The sequence below is a fragment of the Geotrypetes seraphini genome, chromosome 7 (genome assembly GCF_902459505.1).
Source record: "Geotrypetes seraphini chromosome 7, aGeoSer1.1, whole genome shotgun sequence".
NCBI lineage: Eukaryota > Metazoa > Chordata > Amphibia > Gymnophiona > Dermophiidae > Geotrypetes > Geotrypetes seraphini.
The window spans coordinates 54,587,606-54,608,004 of record NC_047090.1 but is presented as its reverse complement, the minus strand read 5'-3'; the positions used below and the strand labels follow the sequence as shown (position 1 = coordinate 54,608,004).

At 45.0% G+C, this 20,399-nt stretch overlaps 1 protein-coding gene across 1 annotated transcript in view; it reads left to right on the top strand.

Moving 5' to 3' along the window:
* DNM1L (dynamin 1 like) overlaps positions 1 to 20,399 on the top strand; it is a 245,696-nt gene that overhangs the window by 145,351 nt on the left and 79,946 nt on the right. The window contains exon 8 of the mRNA XM_033953060.1: positions 10,920 to 11,051. Coding sequence (XP_033808951.1) covers positions 10,920 to 11,051 — 132 coding nt within the window. The remainder of the gene's footprint in view (positions 1 to 10,919; positions 11,052 to 20,399) is intronic.

Genomic DNA, 20,399 nt, shown 5'->3' with positions numbered 1-20,399 from the left:
GTTCTAAGCGGATTACATTTGAAGATGGCTGGTCATTTCCAGGCGATGACAATACAATTATATGTATAACTTTACAAACTTTGCATATCTAACTTTACATAACTTTTCTTACATAACTTTACATAACTTTGCGTGGAGTTACTTTGTGTTACTTTACATTATCCTTACCGTGCTTGCTTAATTTGCATTAAGTTTACATAATTTATCTTACAAAATTTATCTTACATAACTTTACACGACTTTACTTAGAGTTAATTTATGTTATTTTACCTTATTATTCCAGTACATTGCATAACTTACATTACATGATATTACAAAGCATAGCCTTATGTTATATTACAACGCATAACCTTATGTTACATTACATAATATTACAAAGCCTAATCTTATGTTACCAAAAAAATCGTCTGTTCCTAGGTTGTAATATCTGATTTTTCGGTATTTGGGGAAACTGTGTTTCTAGGTATGATTTGGCATTTCGCCCGATGCAACTAGATTGGATGTTGCCTATGGGGACGAAATTGCAGTTGGTTGTGAGTTGCAGGAGGTTATGAAGGGAGAGAAGATGTTGGTAGATTATAATATTGGGATGTGTTTTTTGAATAGTATGGTTTTTATATCTTTTCGAAACGCTTTGTAGTCCGTAGTTGTGGTCAGCAGCTTGGATATGATGGGGTCAATTTTCGCAGCCTGTGTAGCAAGTAGGTTGTCATATAGCTTTTTGCGTTTTGTGCCTTTGAGTGAGGGGTATGTGAATGGGGTCTGGGTTCTCCTTACTCTAGTTGAGAGGTTTCGGGTTAGGCGGCTGTTTAGGTAGAGTGGTGCTGTTCCGTTTAGTGCTTTGAATAATAGACAGTATAGTTTGAATTGAGTTCTTGCTTGTATCGGTAGCCAGTGTGAGTCGAGATAGGCATTAGTGATGTGGTCGTATTTACCTAGCGAGTAGATAAGTCTGAGAGCTGTGTTCTGTACTGTCTGTAATTGTTTGGTCATGTAAGCGGGGCAGGGTAGATAAAGGCTGTTGCAGTAGTCTACAAGTCCTAGTACAAGTGATTGGACTAAGATCCTGTATTGTATTTTGTCAAAGAATTTTCTTATTTTTCGCAGGTTGCGCATGGTGTAGAAGGCTTTTTGGATGGTTTTGTTAGTATGGGTCTGCATTGTGCATCTCCTGTCTATTGTTACTCCCAGGATTTTGAGTGCTGGCTGTATTGGGTATGTGATTGTATTTGTCATCAGATCAGTTAAGGTAGGTTCTTTGTTTTTTTCTAGCAGCAGGAATTTGGTTTTATCCGTGTTCAGTTTCAGTTTGTGGTTGGTCATCCATGTTTCTACCGTTTCCAGAGTTTTATTCAGTCGTCCTGATGAGTTGGGGTCTTGGGTATTGAAGGGGAGAAGGATTGTTATATCGTCTGCGTAGCTGAATGAGACTATATTTAGGGAGTCTAGAGTGGTGCCCAATGAGGATACGTAGAGGTTGAAAAGTATGGGTGATAATGGAGATCCTTGTGGTACTCCACAGGGGTTTGACCAAGGGTCAGATATGTGGTCTTTTGTCTTTACTTTATAAGTTCTAGTTTTAAGGAAACCTTGGAACCAGTTGAGTACCAAACCTGTGATCCCTATGGCGTCTAGTATCTGGAGTAGTATGTTGTGATCCACTAGGTCGAAGGCTGCTGAAAGATCTAGTTGGATAAGTAGTATCCTGTTTCCTTTGCTGAGGTGTTGGTGGGCTATATCCATTAGAGATACAAGTAGTGTCTCTGTGCTGTGGTTTTTTCTGAATCCTGATTGTGATGGGTGTAGTATGTTGTGTTCTTCTAAGTAGTTGGTGAGGTATTGTGCTACAAGTCCTTCTTGTAGTTTGATATATAATGGGATTGAAGCGATGGGTCTGTGGTTGGCTGGATTATTGTTTGGAGCTTTGGGATCTTTCGGTATGGGGGTGATAATAATCTCTCCTAGTTCTGGTGGGAAGTGACCATCTGTGAGCGTGGATTGTAGCCAGTTCATGAGGTTAGCTTTGAACTTGATGGATGCGTTTGTTAGCAGGTACGATGGGCAGCTGTTTAGGTCACAAGAAGTTTTACTATATTTGTTGTATAGTCGAGTCATGTCGTTCCATTGTACTTTGGGGAAGTTAGTCCACGTTCTGTCAGCTACTAAGGCTTCATCTGTTGTTGGTGTTGTTATAATCTCATCGAGAAGGGTTAATGAATTGTTGAATGTGGATCTGATATTGGTGATTTTGTGCTTGAAGTAGTCTGCTAATTGGTGGGCTGAAGGAGATTGGTTTCCTTGAGTAGCTAGGAAAGGTTTGGTGTCCGTGAGTTTTCTTACAATATTGAAGAGTATTTTTGAGTCTGGGTTTTCAGTGCCTATTAGTTTGGAGTAGTATGCTTTCCTTTTTTCTTTTAGTTTGATGTTATATTGTTTGATTTGGGTTCTCCATGCTACTTTTGTTTGGTCTTGTTTCTGTTTTTTCCATATTCTTTCGAGGTGTCTGCATTGTCTTTTTAAATGGAGAAGTTCAGCGTCGAACCATTTGTCTGAAGGTCTACAGATTTTGTTTTTTGTTTTTATTGGTGCTAGCTCGTTCAAAGTAGCTTCGCTAAGGGTACGCCAGTGAGTTACAAATTCTTTGGGGTTGATGTGGTCGAATGCTGGATCTACCTTCTCCCAAAATGTAGTTGGATTAATTTTCTGTCGTGTGTTGATGTGGATTTTTTGGGGTGCGGGTTTGTGGTTGTTTTGAGCCCAATTTATAGTGAAAGTGTATTTGTAGTGGTCTGACCAGAGGGAGGGGTGCCATGTACCGTTGGATGTGTGTATGTTTTGAGTGTCAAGGTTATAAGACGTGAATGCTGCAATGTCCAGTTGGTGGCCTTTTTCGTGTGTGGGTTCGGGGTTGAGTATCTGATAGGATAGGGTATCGAGATATGAAAGTATTCCCTCTACTTGTTTGGAGGAGTGGTCTTCTAGATGGAGATTTAAGTCTCCGAGGAGTAAGTTGTGGGTGGAAGTTAGTGAATTCTGGAGAATGAATTCTTCGAGTTCTTGTTTTGATGTGGAAAATTTCCCTGGTGTGACATAGCATAGAATGCAGGTCAGGTTTCCGGAGAGAGTGTTATCGGAGAGTTGACAGGCTAGAAGGTCCAGGTGAGGGGATGTGTTCTTGGCTAGGACTTTTAAGTTAAAGTTGTTTTTTACTATGATGGCTAACCCTCCCCCTCGTTTGTTTTCTCGACAGACAAGCTCTAATTTATATCCTTTTGGGCAGAGATCTATTATGCTTGGGTCGGAATCTGAAGTGATCCAGGTTTCAGCTAGGAATAGGCATCCTAGATGATCTTTGATTAGCCAATCTTTGATTAATTCCATCTTTGGATTGATTGATCTTATGTTCATGTAAGCACATTTTATTGGTGTGAAATTTGTGAAGGAGAATTGTGAACTGATTGAGTTGAGGAAGATTCTTGGGGGTGACAAGTGTTTATGGCTGTTTGTCTTGGGTTTTGGCGGGGGTCGTTTACCCCAGAATGTTGGGATGCTTTCTAGGCTGGAGTTGGGACATGGTGTCAGAGTTCTGAAGGAGTGGAGTTTCCTGGTTGGTGGAGTTTGCCTGAGGTCTGTTGTAATGATTGGGATGGAGTAAGTATGGTAGCCTGCTGTTTTCCAGTTGGATATGAGGAGGGCGAGCAACAGAAGGACAAGCAGGGTTTTAGGAAGGCGGGTTGCCATTGCTAGGGCGTTAGTTGCTAAATGTACGATGTGAGTGATCTGACTGATAGGATTATCTCTTAGCTGTTGCTTTATCCTATTTTGGGGAGCTGGTGAGCTGCTTGTTTCTAGTTTGCTTCACTACTGCCGCTTCACGAAGGCGCTCACTAAGGTGCATGTGCCTTTGTCGTGCGCCTTCGTCAGCGCGCCGAACGGCTGCTCGCCGTGGGCAGTCCAAATTTCAACCGATCTGTCCCTCGCTGGTCACGGGTGATGGGCGGAGCGGAGCTCGCACGCTCTCCTCTCCTCGAATCTCCGGGGCTCTGCTGGTGGCTGAGACGGTCCTGCAAACTGCTGCGCGCCGTGGGCAGTCCAAATTTCAACCGATCTGTCCCTCGCTGGTCACGGGAGAGGGGCGGAGCGGAGCTCGCACGCTCTCCTCTCCTCGAATCTCCGGGGCTCTGCTGGTGGCTGAGACAGTCCTGCAAATGGCTGCGCGCCGTGGGCAGTCCAAATTTCAACCGATCTGTCCCTCGCTGGTCACGGGAGAGGGGCGGAGCGGAGCTCACACGCTCTCCTCTCCTCGAATCTCCGGGGCTCTGCTGGTGGCTGTGACGGCTCAAGAAGAAAGTAAAATAAAGGAAAAAAAAAAGAAAAAGTTTTCTCTCCCGGCTGGCAATGGGAGGAGGCGGATCGGGGCTTGAATGGCCTGTGTGCAGGTCCGACGGTCTCCTACTCTGGCGGCGTGGGCTGGTTCCTGCCGCTGGAGCTCAAGCAGAAAGTAAAATAAAGGAAAAAAAAAAGAAAAAGTTTTCTCTCCCGGCTGGCAATGGGAGGAGGCGGATCGGGGCTTGAATGGCCTGTGTGCAGGTCCGACGGTCTCCTACTCTGGCGGCGTGGGCTGGTTCCTGCCGCTGGAGCTCAAGCAGAAAGTAAAATAAAGGAAAAAAAAAAAAGAAAAAGTTTTCTCTCCCGGCTGGCAATGGGAGGAGGCGGATCGGGGCTTGAATGGCCTGTGTGCAGGTCCTACGGTCTCCTACTCTGGCGGCGTGGGCTGGTTCCTGCCGCTGGAGCTCAAGCAGAAAGTAAAGATGGGCGTAACGTTGGCTATCTTCCAATCCTCCGGGATCACGCCTGTTTTTAGGGACAGGTTGCAAATTTGCTGTAGTAGTTCCGCTATCTCCTCCTTTAATTCTTTCAGAACCCTTGGATGTATTCCGTCCGGACCCGGGGATTTGTCAGGTTTTAGTTTTCCTATCTGCCTGCGTACGTCTTCAAGGCTCACTTCTATGGATGTTAATTTTTCTGTTTGACTTCCATGAAAGAATTGCTCAGGTTCCGGTATGTTTGAAGTGTCCTCATTTGTAAATACAGACGAAAAAAACATGTTTAGCCTTTCTGCCACTTCTTTCTCCTCTTTCACAGCTCCCTTCCTGTCTTCGTCATCCAGCGGTCCTACCTCCTCCCTAGCCGGCTCCTTCCCTTTAACATATTTAAAGAATGGTTTGAAGTTTCGTGCTTCCTTAGCTAGCCTCTCTTCGTACTCTCTTTTGGCTTTTCGAACCACACGGTGACATTCTTTTTGATTTTTCCTGTGCTCTTTCCAATTCTCCTCAGTTTTGTCCTTTTTCCACTTCCTGAATGAATTTTTCTTATTGCCTATTGCTTCCTTCACTATTTTGATTATCCATGCCGGGTCTTTTGTTCGACTCTTTGTGCACCCCTTTCTGAACCTGGGGATATATGTATTTTGCGCCTCGCTCACCATGCCCTTGAAAAAAGACCAGGCATGTTGAACCGTTTGCCATTTTTTGGACGTGTTCCTAAGTTTCTTTCTTACCATTTCCCTCATTGCCTCGTAGTTTCCTTTCCTGAAGTTTAAAGTTGTCGCTATGGTTCTCTTCCCTTTCGGTATTCCTACTTCAACCTTGAACTTGATCATATTATGATCACTGCTTCCCAACGGTCCCACTATTTCTACTTCCTTTGCAGGTCCCCTTAACCCATTTAGGATTAGATCCAGAGTGGCATTTCCTCTCGTTGGTTCTCTAACAAGCTGCTCCATGAAGCAATCCTGTGTAGCTTCCAGGAATTCTGTCTCTCTAGCGCATTTTGAGCTTCCAAGACTCCAGTCTATCCCAGGGTAGTTGAAGTCTCCCATAATAACTATGTTCCCGCTTTTGCTTTCTCGCTTCATCTCGGCTTCCATTTCTTCATCGATATCTCCGGTTTGTCCAGGTGGACGATAGTATAGGCCTATCTTTATTTCAGGCCCTTTCTTTCCTGGTATTTTAACCCATAGCGATTCTAGCTTGTTGGCCGTCTCTGCTGTGTCCATTTTTGTCGATCGTATGCTTTCTTTTATGTATAGGGCTACTCCACCTCCTTTCTGTCCTGATCTGTCCTGGCGATAGAGTTTGTACCCCGACAGTGCTGTATCCCATTTGTTTTCCTCATTCCACCATGTTTCAGAAATTCCAATGATGTCTATGTCTTCTGCATTGGCCATGGCTTCTAGTTCCCCCATTTTGTTTCTCAGGCTCCTTGCATTGGTATATATGCAATTTAGATCCTGGTGTTTTGTTGTCTTCATTTCCATTCCCTGCGCTTCAGTCTTTATTTTCTTCTCTTTTGCTACAATCTTTTTAACCTCCTCTTCTGGGTTAGTCGACTCTTGCAATTTGTCCCTTGCTTCTTCCCGGCCTTTTTTCCCCTCAGTATCTTCACAGGATACCTTCTTCCGAATCGTCGACGCTTGGTCGACTGTCGGCTTTCCCCTTCTTGTTAGTTTAAAGCCTGTTCTATTCCTCTCCTGACGTTGTTTGCTAGAAGTCTAGTTCCTGCCGTGCTCAGGTGTAGTCCATCTTTCCTGTAAAGCTTGCTCTTGCCCCAGAACGTTGTCCAGTTCCTCACGAAGTGGAATCCCTCTTCCTCACACCATTTCCTCATCCACGCATTTATTGATTGTAGTTCTTCCTGCCTTTTCACATCTGCCCTAGGTACTGGTAGGATTTCTGAAAATGCTATCTTCTGGGTCCTCATCTTCAGCTTCCTTCCCAGAATCTTGAACTGTTCTATCAGCTTGCTTCTTCTATAGTCTCTCCTGCTGACATCGTTTGTCCCGAAATGTAAGGTATTACGTGTGGGGAGCAGAAACTCGGGGTACAACTATAAAATGGGAGGGATGTTATTGAATAAGAGTACCCAGGAAAGGGACTTGGGGGTAATGGTGGACATGACAATGAAGCCGTCGGCACAGTGTGCAGCGGCCGCTAAGAGAGCAAATAGAATGCTTGGTATAATCAAAAAGGGTATTACAGCCAGAACGAAAGAAGTTATCCTGCCGTTGTATCGGGCGATGGTGCGCCCGCATTTGGAGTACTGCGTCCAATATTGGTCGCCGTATCTTAAGAAGGATGTGGCATTAGTCGAGAGAGTTCAAAGGAGAGCGACACGTCTGATAATAGGTATGGAAAACCTATCATATTCTGAGAGATTGGAGAAGCTGGGTCTCTTTTCCCTGGAGAAGAGGAGACTTAGAGGGGATATGATAGAGACTTATAAGATCATGAAGGGCATAGAGAGAGTAGAGAGGGACAGATTCTTCAAACTTTCGAAAAATAAGAGAACAAGAGGGCATTCGGAAAAGTTGAAAGGGGACAGATTCAAAACAAATGCTAAGAAGTTCTTCTTTACCCAACGTGTGGTGGACACCTGGAATGCGCTTCCAGAGGACATAAGGCAGAGTACGGTACTGGGGTTCAAGAAAGGATTGGACAAATTCCTACTGGAAATGGGAATAGAGGGGTACAGATAGAAGATTACTGCACAGGTACTGCCATAGAAGTAGTACCATGGGCAAGGGTGCATATGTGTCCACTTCAGGATGTGCTGTTGTTTTGCTGGTCTCCCCAGAGAGATACAGACCCCTCTCCCCTGGACAGAGGCAGCCCACAGCAGCATGAACTGATGGCTCCACCCACAGTCTCTAGCAAAAGGGATTCCACTTTAGATCGATTCCTAGGTCACACTGACAATGGATGCCAGCCTGTTTGGCTGGGGGGGCATACTGCAGTGGTCTCCCGGTGCAAGGGACATGGATGCCATACTAGTGTAAGTGGTAGATAAACAGGCTAAAACTGAGAGCGATCCGCCTGGATCTGTGAAACCTACAGTCTGCTGGAAGGCAGAGCAGTGACCTCTGTCCAGCCGGCAGGGAGGCACCAGAAGCACATCGGTCTGAATAGAGATTAAGCTACTGTTACATTGGGCAGAAAAGCACCTGCTGGCCATCGTGGTGGCACACACAGCCGGAGTGAACAATGTGCAAGCAGACTACCTCAGCAGACAGACATTGGACTGGGGAGAGTGGTCATTGGTCTTGTGGGTGTTCCAAGACATTTTCAGAGGTTGGGGGCATCCGATGTTCGATCTGATGGTGACGGCATACAACAAGAAAGCACCTCAATTTTTCAGCCGAATATGTGAGATAAAAGTGCAGGGCTGGATGCTCTGGTGCAACCATGGCCAAAGCCTGGACTGCTCTGTTTCCTTCGTTGCCCCTGATAGGCCAAGTGGTTTGTCGCATAGCATCTCACCCAGGAAGGGTGATCCTGGTGGTCCCAGATGTGGATTTAGTGTACACACAAGTGGATGAATGTCTCCGGTTCCAGCAGCCATAACAGAAAAGAGTTTCACTTCAATAGCAGTTCAGTTCCAGTTATTCAGTAGTTCCCAACAGTGATTCCAATAAACAAGCCAAAACACCAAAATGCAAAAACTCCTAATGTTCAGGTGGCAGTAATTAGAAAATTCTTTTTCTCAGGTTTGTGTATTAAATAAAGCATTCACAAACTGCAACACACCATAGTTCCTTTTCCAGCAAGGCAGGACAGAAAATCTTTTTCATAGCGCACAAAAAAGAAAAAAAAACAAACTAACAATGCTTTATCTTAATTGGTCTCCATAGCCTCAGCTGGTTCAGATTAAAAAGGTAAACTTTCACCAACCTCCATGCATTCCTCTGCTCCAGATCAATCTGCCTGTGTGGGTTGTTCAGCTTCCCCAAGTTCTATCAGTTCTTCTCCAGGAATGACTTTAGGCTGAATTCTGTCCCAATGCATGGCTTGCTGCTTCTCTGTCCCTCTCTGTGGAGCTGCCTTCCATTCGCCTTCCTGGCCTCACCCTCTCCTTGGCTGCAGCTGTGCAAGCCACACCCCAAGCTCTGAGGTAAAGACATAGGCCAAAACTGCCTCTGGCTCCCCCTTTAGTTAGGCTGAAAATAGCACTTAGGGAACCTAGGATGTTTAAAGGCAGGTTTAGATGGGTTTTTATTTTTCCCAGAATGGGCTCTTTCTACAGGGCCACTTTCTTCATACTGAGCAGGATAGGCAGCTTCATATCTAGGGAAATTTCTCTGGAGAAATTTTCTATCCCAGGGATGCCCACACTTTTTTGGTTTGCGAGCTACTTTTAAAATGACCAAGTCAAAATGATCTACCAACAATAAAATTTTAAAAAGCACAAAGCAGAGAAAATGTTAATTATAATTTATATTCAGGGATTTTTTTTTCAAAGAGGTCAAGGCAGATGACTTTAAAATATGCAATGTTACCTCAATAACAACTATACAAAAATAGACAAATATACCCCGTCCCCTTTTACTAAACCGCGATAGCGGTTTTTAGCACAGGGAGCTGAGCTGAATGCCCTGTGCTACTCCTGACGCTCATAGGTTCCCTGCGCTAAAAACCACTATTGTGGTTTAGTAAAAGAGGGCCATAGTGCAAAATATAGACAGCAGATATAAATTCTCAAAATGGACACATTTTGATCACTAAATTACCTTTGCTGTATGATGATTTCATGAGTCTCTGGTTGCACTTCCTTCTGACTGTGAATCCAATCTTTCTTTCTTTCTTTCTTTCTTTCTTTCTTCCTCCTGCATGCTTCCTTTCCTCCAGACCTCATCCCAACCAACATCTCTCTCTGTCCCTCCATGAGTCCAACTTTTTCTTACTCTCTCCCTGCCTTTCCCCTTTCTTTCTCTCTCTCTGCCCCTTCTTTCTTTCTCTCTCCTTGCCCCTCCTTTCTTTCTTTCTTTCTCTCTCCTTGCCCCCCCTTTCTTTCTTTCTTGTGTCTCTCCAGAAAAGGCAGCACTGTTAGTTGGTCAATGGAGGAACAGCAGCCTGTTTAGTTCCAGAAAGCATGAAGCTCTGTGTCTTTTTCTCTCTCCCTGCACCCCCCCCCCAAGCTGCCACCGTGAAGTACTTTTCTGACTGAACTCCATCAGTCCATTTTGCTTTCCCCTTCGTGCTTTTTTCTGACTAGTTTTTCTAGTGTACCTTTTTTTTGTCTTATTTCTTTAAAAAAAAATCTGTGGAAAAGAAAGCTAAATTGTTTTTCTTTTCTCATCTGCTTGGCCCTTCAGGGTTTTCCCCTCAGGCCAAAATTGAATTTAATTTCACTGAAATTTTCACCGAAGCCATTTTTCCGTCCATGTTGAAACCATTAACGGGATTTAAAAAGTGCTGTAGGTGTCAGCGGCCTATTTCTGTCCAAACATTCAGAATGTTGCCATCAGTGTCATCAAAAGGCATTCTCTGTCCTGCATCCCTCCTACATAAGAACGTAAAGTTCAGAGTAGGTGAGACATATTGGAAAGAACACTTCTGGAGTCAGCCAACAGCATGATACTGACTCTGCCGGAAATATACCCGAAGACTGGAGAACTGATGGGGGGGGGGGGGGGTGGATAGAAGAGGAATAGAAAGAAGGTGGTGGTCTGCACTGGAGAGAGGAAGAGATAACCAGACTTTGAGGGGAGGGTGAGTGGAAGATGCTGAACCACAAGCTAGGTAAAATTGGGGTGGCATAAGGGGTAGCAAACCATTTTTTGGGTTGGTGCTTTCTACCGTAGCAACACCTGTGCTGTTGGGACACTACACACATTTTACAGTGCCTAAACCAATCCTTAGAACTTTCAGCTGCTTTAGAGTCAGGTTACATCATGTTTTACAAATATTAGGAAGAGATTGAAAAAAAATCAAACTCTATAATATGAATTCTGAATTTTCATTGTATTTGAAGGAGCCAAATTAGATACTGGTTCTCTCTATATTTAATCATGAGAATACAGTAACAATAAAACGTGATTTAATTAATTTGTTGCTTATAATTATTTTTCTCTGACTCTGTAGGAGCCAATTAGACATTAATACTAAGAAGAATGTGGCAGATTCCATTCGTAATGAATATGCTTTCCTACAAAAGAAGTATCCCTCTCTAGCTAACAGAAATGGAACCAAGTACCTGGCAAGGACTCTCAACCGGTAATACTCTTGCTTACCTTGCAACAGTTGAAATGTTTGAACAGCATTTGCTCTTTACTGATTTATATGGATCAGAAGTGTTTAGGAGTGCAGGCTTGTAGCATCAGGGTGTGGGTGTTTTTCTTGTGTGTACATTACTGTCCTGTTTTTAATGGAGTTCTATTTTAATTAATTAAACTGTGAACCACCTTGATTTGTGCTGCAGCAAAGGTGGTATAGCAAGTTTGATACATGATAAGACTTCCATCATCCATATACACATAGCTGTTCTAAACATTTATGTTGGGTTTTTATTTTCACCTACTGATCTCTATATGCACTCTTTAGAACATTCCCTGTGGTAGCAGAACCTTGAGGACTTAACCATAGTAAGGGTCTAAAAATACTGTGAAACAAACAAGAATAATATGAAGAGTAACATAGTAGATGACGGCAGATAAAGATCCGAATGGTCCATCCAGTCGGCCCAACCTGATTCAATTTAAATTTTTTTTATTTTTTCTTCTTAGCTATTTCTGGGCAAGAATCCAAAGCTCTACCCGGTACTGTGCTTGGGTTCCAACTGCCGAAATCTCTGTTAAAAACTACTCCAGCCTAATCTAATCCCTCCCAGCCATTGAAGCCCTCTTCAGCCCATCCTCCCCCAAACGGCCATATACAGACAACAGATCGTGCAAGTCTGCCCAGTACTGGCCTTAGTTCAATATTTAATATTATTTTCTGATTCTAGATCCTCTGTGTTCATCCCACGCTTCTTTGAACTCAGTCAACGTTTTTCTCTCCACCACCTCTCTCGGGAGCGCATTCCAGGAATCCATCACCCTCTCCGTAAAGTAGAATTTCCTAACATTGCTCTTGAATCTACCACCCCTCAACCTCAAATTATGTCCTCTGGTTTTACTATTTTCCTTTCTCTGGAAAAGATTTTGTTCTATGTTATTAAAGTGCGGGAAAATAAATATTGTACAGTACTGAATTGCACAACCACAGTAAACTCATCAACCTATGTAATGCAGCATGGTTTTCTCACCATTAAGACAAAATTGTGCAGAAATAGAATGCTACAGTGCAGACTGGCCAAGGAAGCAAGCAAGATGCTAGGAATGATTAGAAAAGAGATAGTAAACAAGATTAAGAATGTTATAATGCCTCTGTATCATTCCAAGGTGCAAACTCACTTTGAATATTGCATTCAGTTCTGGTTGCTTTATCTCAAAAAAGACTGCAGATTTTAAAAAAGGTTCAAAGAACAACCAAGATGACAAAGAGGATGGAATGCCTTTTCTATGAAGAATGACTAAAGAGGTTAGGGCTCTTCAGCATGGAAAAAAAACAGCTGAGGGGAGATGTGATTGAAGTGGTGTGAATGGGTACAGGTGGATTGTTTTTTGGTTGGTTTTTTTTCCCTCCAAAAATTACAAAGACTAGGGGTCACTTGATGAAGCTACAGAGAAATACTTTTAAAACCAATAGGAGGAGATATTTTTCACTCAGGTGCAGATGCACAAACCTCCAACACCAGGATAGAAAATACCATGGTGGGAGTGATGCTTTTCATGAATAGCATGCAAATTATATGCGCGTTATTCGTGTGGAGCAGTGCTGGTAAAAGGAAGAGGAACTGTGCCTGGCGCTTGCTCTGAGCCAACATGAAGGCTTTGGGGAGTCCTGCCAGCTCAGCTGATTGGCGAGCAGAGAGCAGTAAAAAAAAAAAAAAAAAAGTGACCTCACTGACACCCACCTATACCTCCCACCCCAGCACCCAAAACAAAATCCTCACCTCCCGACACCGTGGGAGGGGCCTAAGGTGCTTGAGCCGTCAGGCTCGTATGGCGGAGCTCTTTGCAGTTGACCCCGCGGAGGGGAAGGCCTCGACGTCGGCCTCGGCTTCGGCCCCAGCCTTGACCTCGGCTTCGGCCCCAGCCTTGACCTCGGCCTCGACTCCTTCGTCCTCGCCCCGGGAGCCCCCGACGTCGAAGCCGGTGTCTTCGACTCCGAAGTCGGCGAAGGGTAAGTCCTCACTTCCTCCTTCAGTTTCAGCCTTGAAGAAGCCATCCTTGAGTTCTTCGGCGGGGGCGAGTGGGTCGTCCTCGGCCCCGCCCCGAGCGCCGAAGTCGGGTGTCCCGCGGGAATACTCGATACCGAGGTCGCCCTCGAGGGAGCACCCGACGGCCCCGGATCTGCCGGCTATGATGGGGGTACCCGTCTTCCAGGACTTGCTCCGGGCTCTCATCGCCTCGGAGCTGTCCGGGGCCCTCACGCACCTTCAGCAGGCTTCGGCCTCGGCTGCCCCGGCGTCGGTGACCTCAGCCTCGGTGCCCTCGGCTTCGGTCCCGGGGGAGGGGGGGGGTTTCGGCCTCAGCCCCGACCTTGCCCTCGACCTCGGTGGACCAGCCTGAGCGGAGTGTGCGGCCTCGGGACAAGGTGCGGCGAGTGCGGAGGATCTCTTCCTCTTCGTCCTCGTCGAGGTCCTCCCGGGGCTCCTCGCCCTCGGGTCGGCCTCGGGCGAAGCGTCGAAAGAGGAAGCCCAAACGCCAACGGGCCTCTCCTCGACGCCGCGGTCGCTCCTCGCCGACCGGGGCGGAGACCCTGCGGGTCTCCGAACTGCGCCTCGATAACCCGAGGCTTTTCCGTTCGTCTGAGGTGGAGTGCTCGAGGGACTCTTCGCCAAGACGACAGGGGCGTGCCTCGGTGCCCCATACCCCGGGGACTTCCCGAAGGGGTTCCTCGGGGCATGGGCGGTCCCCGACCCCGTCCAGGTCGCTCGGTGTGGCGTCTTGGGGTTCGGAGTCTGGCACGGGAAAGGAACCTCGTTATTCACGCGTGGCTTCTCCTTCCTTCTTGGCGAGGCGCTCGTCTCGATCCCCATCTCCACCTTCAAAGCCCTCCTCTTTCTCTAAATTCGTTCTAGATATGGGAAGGGCTTTGGACCTTGATCTGGGAGCAGGATCAAAGTACACCAAGGAGTTTTTGGAGGAGCAGGATTTACCCTCTCCCTCCAGAGAGACGCCTCGGCTCCCTCTTAATAAGGTTCTTAACCAGACCTTTTTGGGGAACCTTGACTCCCCTCTTACAGTCACAGCGGTGCCTTCTAAGATGGAGTCCAAGTATCGCACTGTTCCGTGCAAGGGCTTTGATAAGGCACAGCTGTCCCACCAGTCTCTACTGGTGGAGTCGGCTTTAAAGAAGTCGCAGCCTTCCAGGGTCTCTGCGGCGGTTCCCCCCGGACGGGAGGGACGGACCTTGGACAAGTTTGGTCGTCGCCTCTATTCCAACTCTTTGATGGCGACCAGGGTCCTAAATTACGCATTCACCTTCTCGTCTTATTTGAGATAGATGGTGAAGTCGTTGCCGAGGTATTATGGAGTCATGCCGGATTCCCATAAAGAGGATTTTGGGGCTTTTATGTCCAATTTGTCCCAGCTGCGTCTCTACCTCTTCCATGCGGTGTATGACGCATTCGAGCTCGCCTCTCATGTGTCCGCCTTCGCGGTGGCCATGCGCCGCCTGGCATGGCTCCGTACCCTGGATATGGACCCAAATTTGCAAGAGCGTCTGGCCAATCTTCCATGTGTTGGCTCATAGCTGTTTGATGAGTCCTTGGAGGCGGCGACCAAGCGTTTGTCCGAACACGAGCGCTCCATTGCCTCATTGGTCCATCCCAAATCCCGGGCTCCGCTGCAGAAACCGTTTAGACCTCCTCCGCGGCGGTACCCGCAGAAGTCAACGCCGGCCTTCTCCAGGCCTCCGCCCCGACGTCCCCAGCAGCAGGGCCGGGCGTCCCAACCAAAGCCTCTGGCGCAAGGAGCGTCTAAACCCGCTCCGTCTTTTTGACGTGATGCGCGGTTGGGGGCGGGCCCCCTCCGCACTGTCAAAGGACCCCCTTCCTATCAGGGGCCAATTGCAGGCCTTTCTTCCAGCCTGGGCCGAGATCACGTCGGACGCTTGGGTGCTCCGGATCATCTCCGAGGGTTACTCGCTGAATTTCTTATCCACGCCACCGGAACATCTGCCGGGGGCTCCTCTTTGCTGTCGAGACCAGCTTCCTCTTCTCTTGTCGGAGGCCAGGTCCTTGTTGGGCCTTCGGGCGGTGGAGCCGGTGCCCCCGAACCAAAGGGGACGGGGGTTTTACTCCCGTTACTTTTTGGTCCCGAAGAAGACAGGGGACTTACGCCCCATTCTGGACCTCCGGAGGCTCAACAAGTTCCTTGTCCGGGATAAGTTCCGTATGTTGTCCCTTCCAGTCCTGTATCCTCTGTTAGACTCGGGGGACTGGATGTGCTCCCTGGACCTAAAGGAAGCTTATATGCATGTTCCGGTGCATCCCGCCTTCCGCCAGTACTTACGGTTCCAGGTGGGGGAGTTGCACCTCCAATATCGCGTCCTTCCCTTCGGGCTGGCCTCGTCTCCTCGGGTCTTTACAAAGTGTATGGTGGTGGTCGCGGCTGCATCCTCTATGGAGCTGCATGCCTGTCCTCTGCTGGTGATGGATGGTGTGGATTATATGGCAGATGCCTTTTATGATCTTATTCGAATTCTTTTCTGCTTATGCAGTGTCTGTGTTCTAGACTCTTTGGATCCATTTTTGGGCTGGGGATGCTGCCTCAAAGGCCACTTTAAGCAGACTTCTTTTCAAGGGCCAGCTTTGTTTTGCTATCATGCTGCTGTTCCAGGCCATGTTATGCCCCCACCTGGAATACTGCATCCAGCACTGGTCGCCATACTTGAAGAAGGACACAGTACTACTCGAAAGGGTCCAGAGAAGAGCAACTAAAATGGTTAAGGGGCTGGAGGAGTTGCCGTACAGTGAGAGATTAGAGAAACTGGGCCTTTTTTACCTGGTAAAGAGGAGACATGCTTGAAACATTTAAGATAATGAAGGGAATAGACTTAGTAGATAAAGACAGGTTGTTCACCCTCTCCAAGATAGAGAGAATGAGAGGGCACTCTCTAAAGTTAAAAGGGTATAGATTCCATACAAACATAAGGAAGTTCTTCACCCAGAAAGTATTAGAAAACGGGAACGCTCTTCTGGAGGCTGTTATAGGAGAAAACACCCTTCAGAGATTCAAGACAAAGTTAGACAAGTTCCTGCTGAACCAGAACGTATGCAGGTAAGGCTAGTCTCAGTTAGGGCACTGGTCTTTGACATAAGGGCCGCCGTGTGAGTGGACTGCTTGGCACGATGGACCATGATGACCCAGCAGCGGCAATTCTTATGTTATGTTCTTAATGCTTTGTTGCACCATCATGTCCAGGTCTTCATTGCTGGACCATCTCGTCCTGGTCTTCATTGCTGAGCTCTATGGCGCACTCTTCCAAAATTTCTTCAACATCTTCATGTGTCATGTCCTTGAAGCCTTCTCTGCTGATTTTGTGAGCATGATGGATTCCACATTTCTGTTCGTGTTTTCTGCTACACCTTCAAAGTTTGCTACACAGTCTGGCCAAGTTTTGGGGTTTTTCCCCCAACAATTGTTCAAAGTAGCTTGTGTGATACCATCCCAGGCTATTATTACATTACATATTGTCACAGTCTTCCATTAATTAAGCATGGTTTTCTTGTTAACATCTAAAGCTTCACAGGCCTTACTGTACAGCTCTCACATGTTGTGGCTCTTGAAAGCCTTTATTATTCCCTGATCAAGGGGCTGGATGATGGATGTTATATTCAGAGGCATGAAGAGAATTTCAACATCAGAGTGTGCATTTTCAAGGTCTTGGTGAATATATACTAGTGCATTATCCAAAATCAGCAATACCTTACATTCAGTGTTTTGATGGCGCAGATGATGTTCAGTTTCTGAAATTGAAAGAATTGTTGAACCAATACCAGAATAAGTTGGATTTCGTCCAAGCTTTGTGGTTCCATCTCCAATGGACTGGCATGCAGTTCAGGTTCTTCCCTTTAAGTGCACAAGGATTTTGGGCTCTGTAAATGATAAGAGGCTTACATTGAAATGATCCTTGGCTTTGGCACACAATAACAGTGTGTTGTGATCTTTAAATGCCTTGAATCCTGGGGCTTTTTGCTGTCATTTTCATTATATATACAAATATATACAGTATGTCTGTTTCCAGTTTGCTTGTAAAACAAACCAGTTTCATCAATATTGAAGACCTGATCTGACACATCGTTTCAAGTTTATTAAAAATTTGATTGATTTCTTTACATAAAATTCAAAGCAATTTACAATCAAATAGGGAAACATTTAGGCTTTAAAAACATAACGAAAAACATGAATACAAATCATATACTGGAACATATGGGAAGAGGGAGAACAATTTAAATAGGAAAGGAAACAAATAGGGATAACACGAATGAGAGGGGAAGACATGTTGAAAGGGAAGAGAGGATTAAAGAGTCAGTGTTGTGGGAGAGAGATCGAATTTAGGAATCGAAGGCATCTTTAAAAAGAAAGCACTTTAGAGATCCCTTGAATTGAATTTCTCTGTGTTTTTTTCCTCTCTTAACAAGGCAAGAAGCGAGTTCCATATAGTAGGGGGTGTGACAGCGAAAGATGTGTTACGACGTGTATTAATTACTTTCAATGATGGGACTGTCAATACATTTTGAGACGTGGAGTGTAACGTATGGGATGGAGTAAATGGAATGAGAAGTTTATCGATTTAAACTGGGAGCGTTTACCATTTGGGCTTTAAATGTTAGAAGAGCTATTTTATATGTGATTCTGTTTGAGATTGGCAGCCAGTGTGCTTTTTGCAGAAGAGAGGTGACATGGTCAAATTTACAGGAGTTGGTGATTCTCTTGATGGCTGTATTTTGAATTATTTGTAGACACCGGATTTCTTTTTGTGCAATGCCATTAAGTAGTGAATTACAGTAGTCCAATTTCGATATGATGAGGGAGTGAACCAATATGTTAAGCGATGTGTGATCAATGCAGCTCGCCAGGGAACAGAGCATTCATAATTTGAAGAAGCAGTTTTCTGACCACAACACTTATTTGATCATGAAAATTCAGTTTTTGGTCAATTATGAAGCCTAATATTTTTACAGCTGGGACTATTTCAATGCAAATTGGTGAGTGCAATTTAATCAACAACAAAACAAAAAATAGGAACTTTGACTATTTCAGCCTTTATAACCAAAGCGGTGCTTAGAACCGTGTAACGGTGAGAAAATCACGAGTTGGGGAATGCTCCCCTGTGAGTGTTTTCAGTCGTCTATCATTGCACCATCTTCATTTGGTAGAAAGGGGATGAAATAGACTTCCACAAAATTTCAAGTGTACTTAATAGTGTAGGACGAACTCCCCCAAAATTTTTTAAATAAGGCTCATAAGTTAACAAGAAAAATGTTTATAAAACTTAACTTGACTGGAATAAAGGAGAAAGGAAGTTGTTTTACTCCAGCGGGTCCTGACACGTTTCGCCAGTGGCTTCCTCAGAGAACCCCCATTTGCTGGCAATCAAAGAGTAAAACTTCTCCCTAACAAAAGAAGAAAGAAAGCCATTGATGATATAAAACATGTAAAGTTTCACACAAACCCACGTCGCTGCTGATGGATACCTTACTCTGCTCCCAAAATTACATCACTTCCTGTTAGAGCCACTTCCTGCTGATTGCCCGGTAAAAATACTGCTACAGATGTCAATCTCAGTGTAGGAACGCCCACCATTCCACCTCCCGATTCAAACCTGCTGGAGGATTTGCCAATGGAAAATCCATGATTGTTCCTTTTTCCATAACAGTACTTGTTTATTGCCATCTCTCTTCAGCACTGGGGCTTCTAATACTACAAATTTCAAATCAACTAGAGTGTGCGATTGTGCTTGCCAATGTTGGGTAAGTGGAGCTGCCATGTCTCCCCGGCGAATCTTACTAAGATGTTCTGTGATTCGTACTTGTATAGATCTAGTAGTATGGCCTATATAAAAAAGATGACAAGGGCAAACAATCAAATATACAACCCCTTCAGTGCCACAATTTGTGTGATGTCTCAAAGTAAATGATTTATGCAGCCGAGGATGTGTGATCTCCTGCGTTTGAATGGCATTCGGGCAAACACTACACCCACCACATTTCCAATTGGCCTCTTAGAGCTGTAACAGAACTTTGATCAGGGCTTAGGAATTGTGACGAAGTTATACAATCACGTAAATTCCTTTATCTAGATAATACAAAAATGGGGGGCTGAACCAGCGCTTCGTGAACTTGTAAAATATGCCAGTGGGATTTTATAATCCTATTGATCTCGAACGCCCTGTATGAGTAAGGTAACGTACATACTAAACGGGGTTCGTCAGGGGCATTAGTGTTGATTAAAAGATGTTCCCAATGGGCATACAAAGCCCTTTTATATACCTTTTTAATAACTCCTACTGGATAACCCCGTTCCAAAAAACGCTGCCACATTTCTGTGGATCTTAATTTGTATTCCTCGACAGTGCTACATAATCGCCGAAGCCTCAAGAATTGGCCCACTGGGAGATTCACTCGCAAATGTCTAAGATGGTAACTATCGAACTGCAATAAATTATTCCTATCTGTGGCTTTGCGATGAATAGTAGTATTGAACTTGCCATGATCTAAATGGATCTCTATGTCCAAAAAGGGGATAACTGATTGAGACCTAGATGCTGTAACTATTAAGTACAATATTAAGTATACTTGAAATTTTGTTGAAGTCTATTTCATCCCCTTTCTACCAAATGAAGATGGTGTAATGATAGACGACTGAACACACTCACAGGGGAGCATTCCCCGACTTGTGATTTTCTGACCGTTACACGGTTCTGTGTACCGCTTTGCTTATAAAGGCTGAAATAGTCAAAGTTCCTATTTTTTGTTTTGTTGTTGAGTTCTACACTTTGGAAACTTTAGTGTTATACTTTTATCCAGTAGTTCAGTTGAGAGTGCAATGTAATGCCATCTTTCCATGGAAAGAGTAGAGTTTTTGTTTTAGGGACACTCAGGGCCAACATATTATCATTTAATCATGAGCTTACAGCTTTGAGTTTTAGATTGATGTTCTCGATTTCTGAAATATTTGACGGTATAAAGGATGAAGAAGCTGAATATCATCAGCATAGGCAAATATAGAAAACCCTATTGATTGACACAATGTCAGAAGAGGAGTGAGATAAATGTTGAATAGGAGTGGTGAAAGAAGAGACCCTTGAGGTATTCCATGGTTGTTTATGTATGTCTTGGAAGATGATTCGTTGAATGCTACTTTAGAAGTGCGGTTGGTGAAGTAGGACTTAAACCAGTCAAGGACTTGATCGTTAATGCTTAAAGAGGATAGTCTGTTAAGTAGGAGTTGATCTATTGTGTCAAACGCGGCTGATAAGTCAAGGGAGATAAGTATGATAGATAGATGG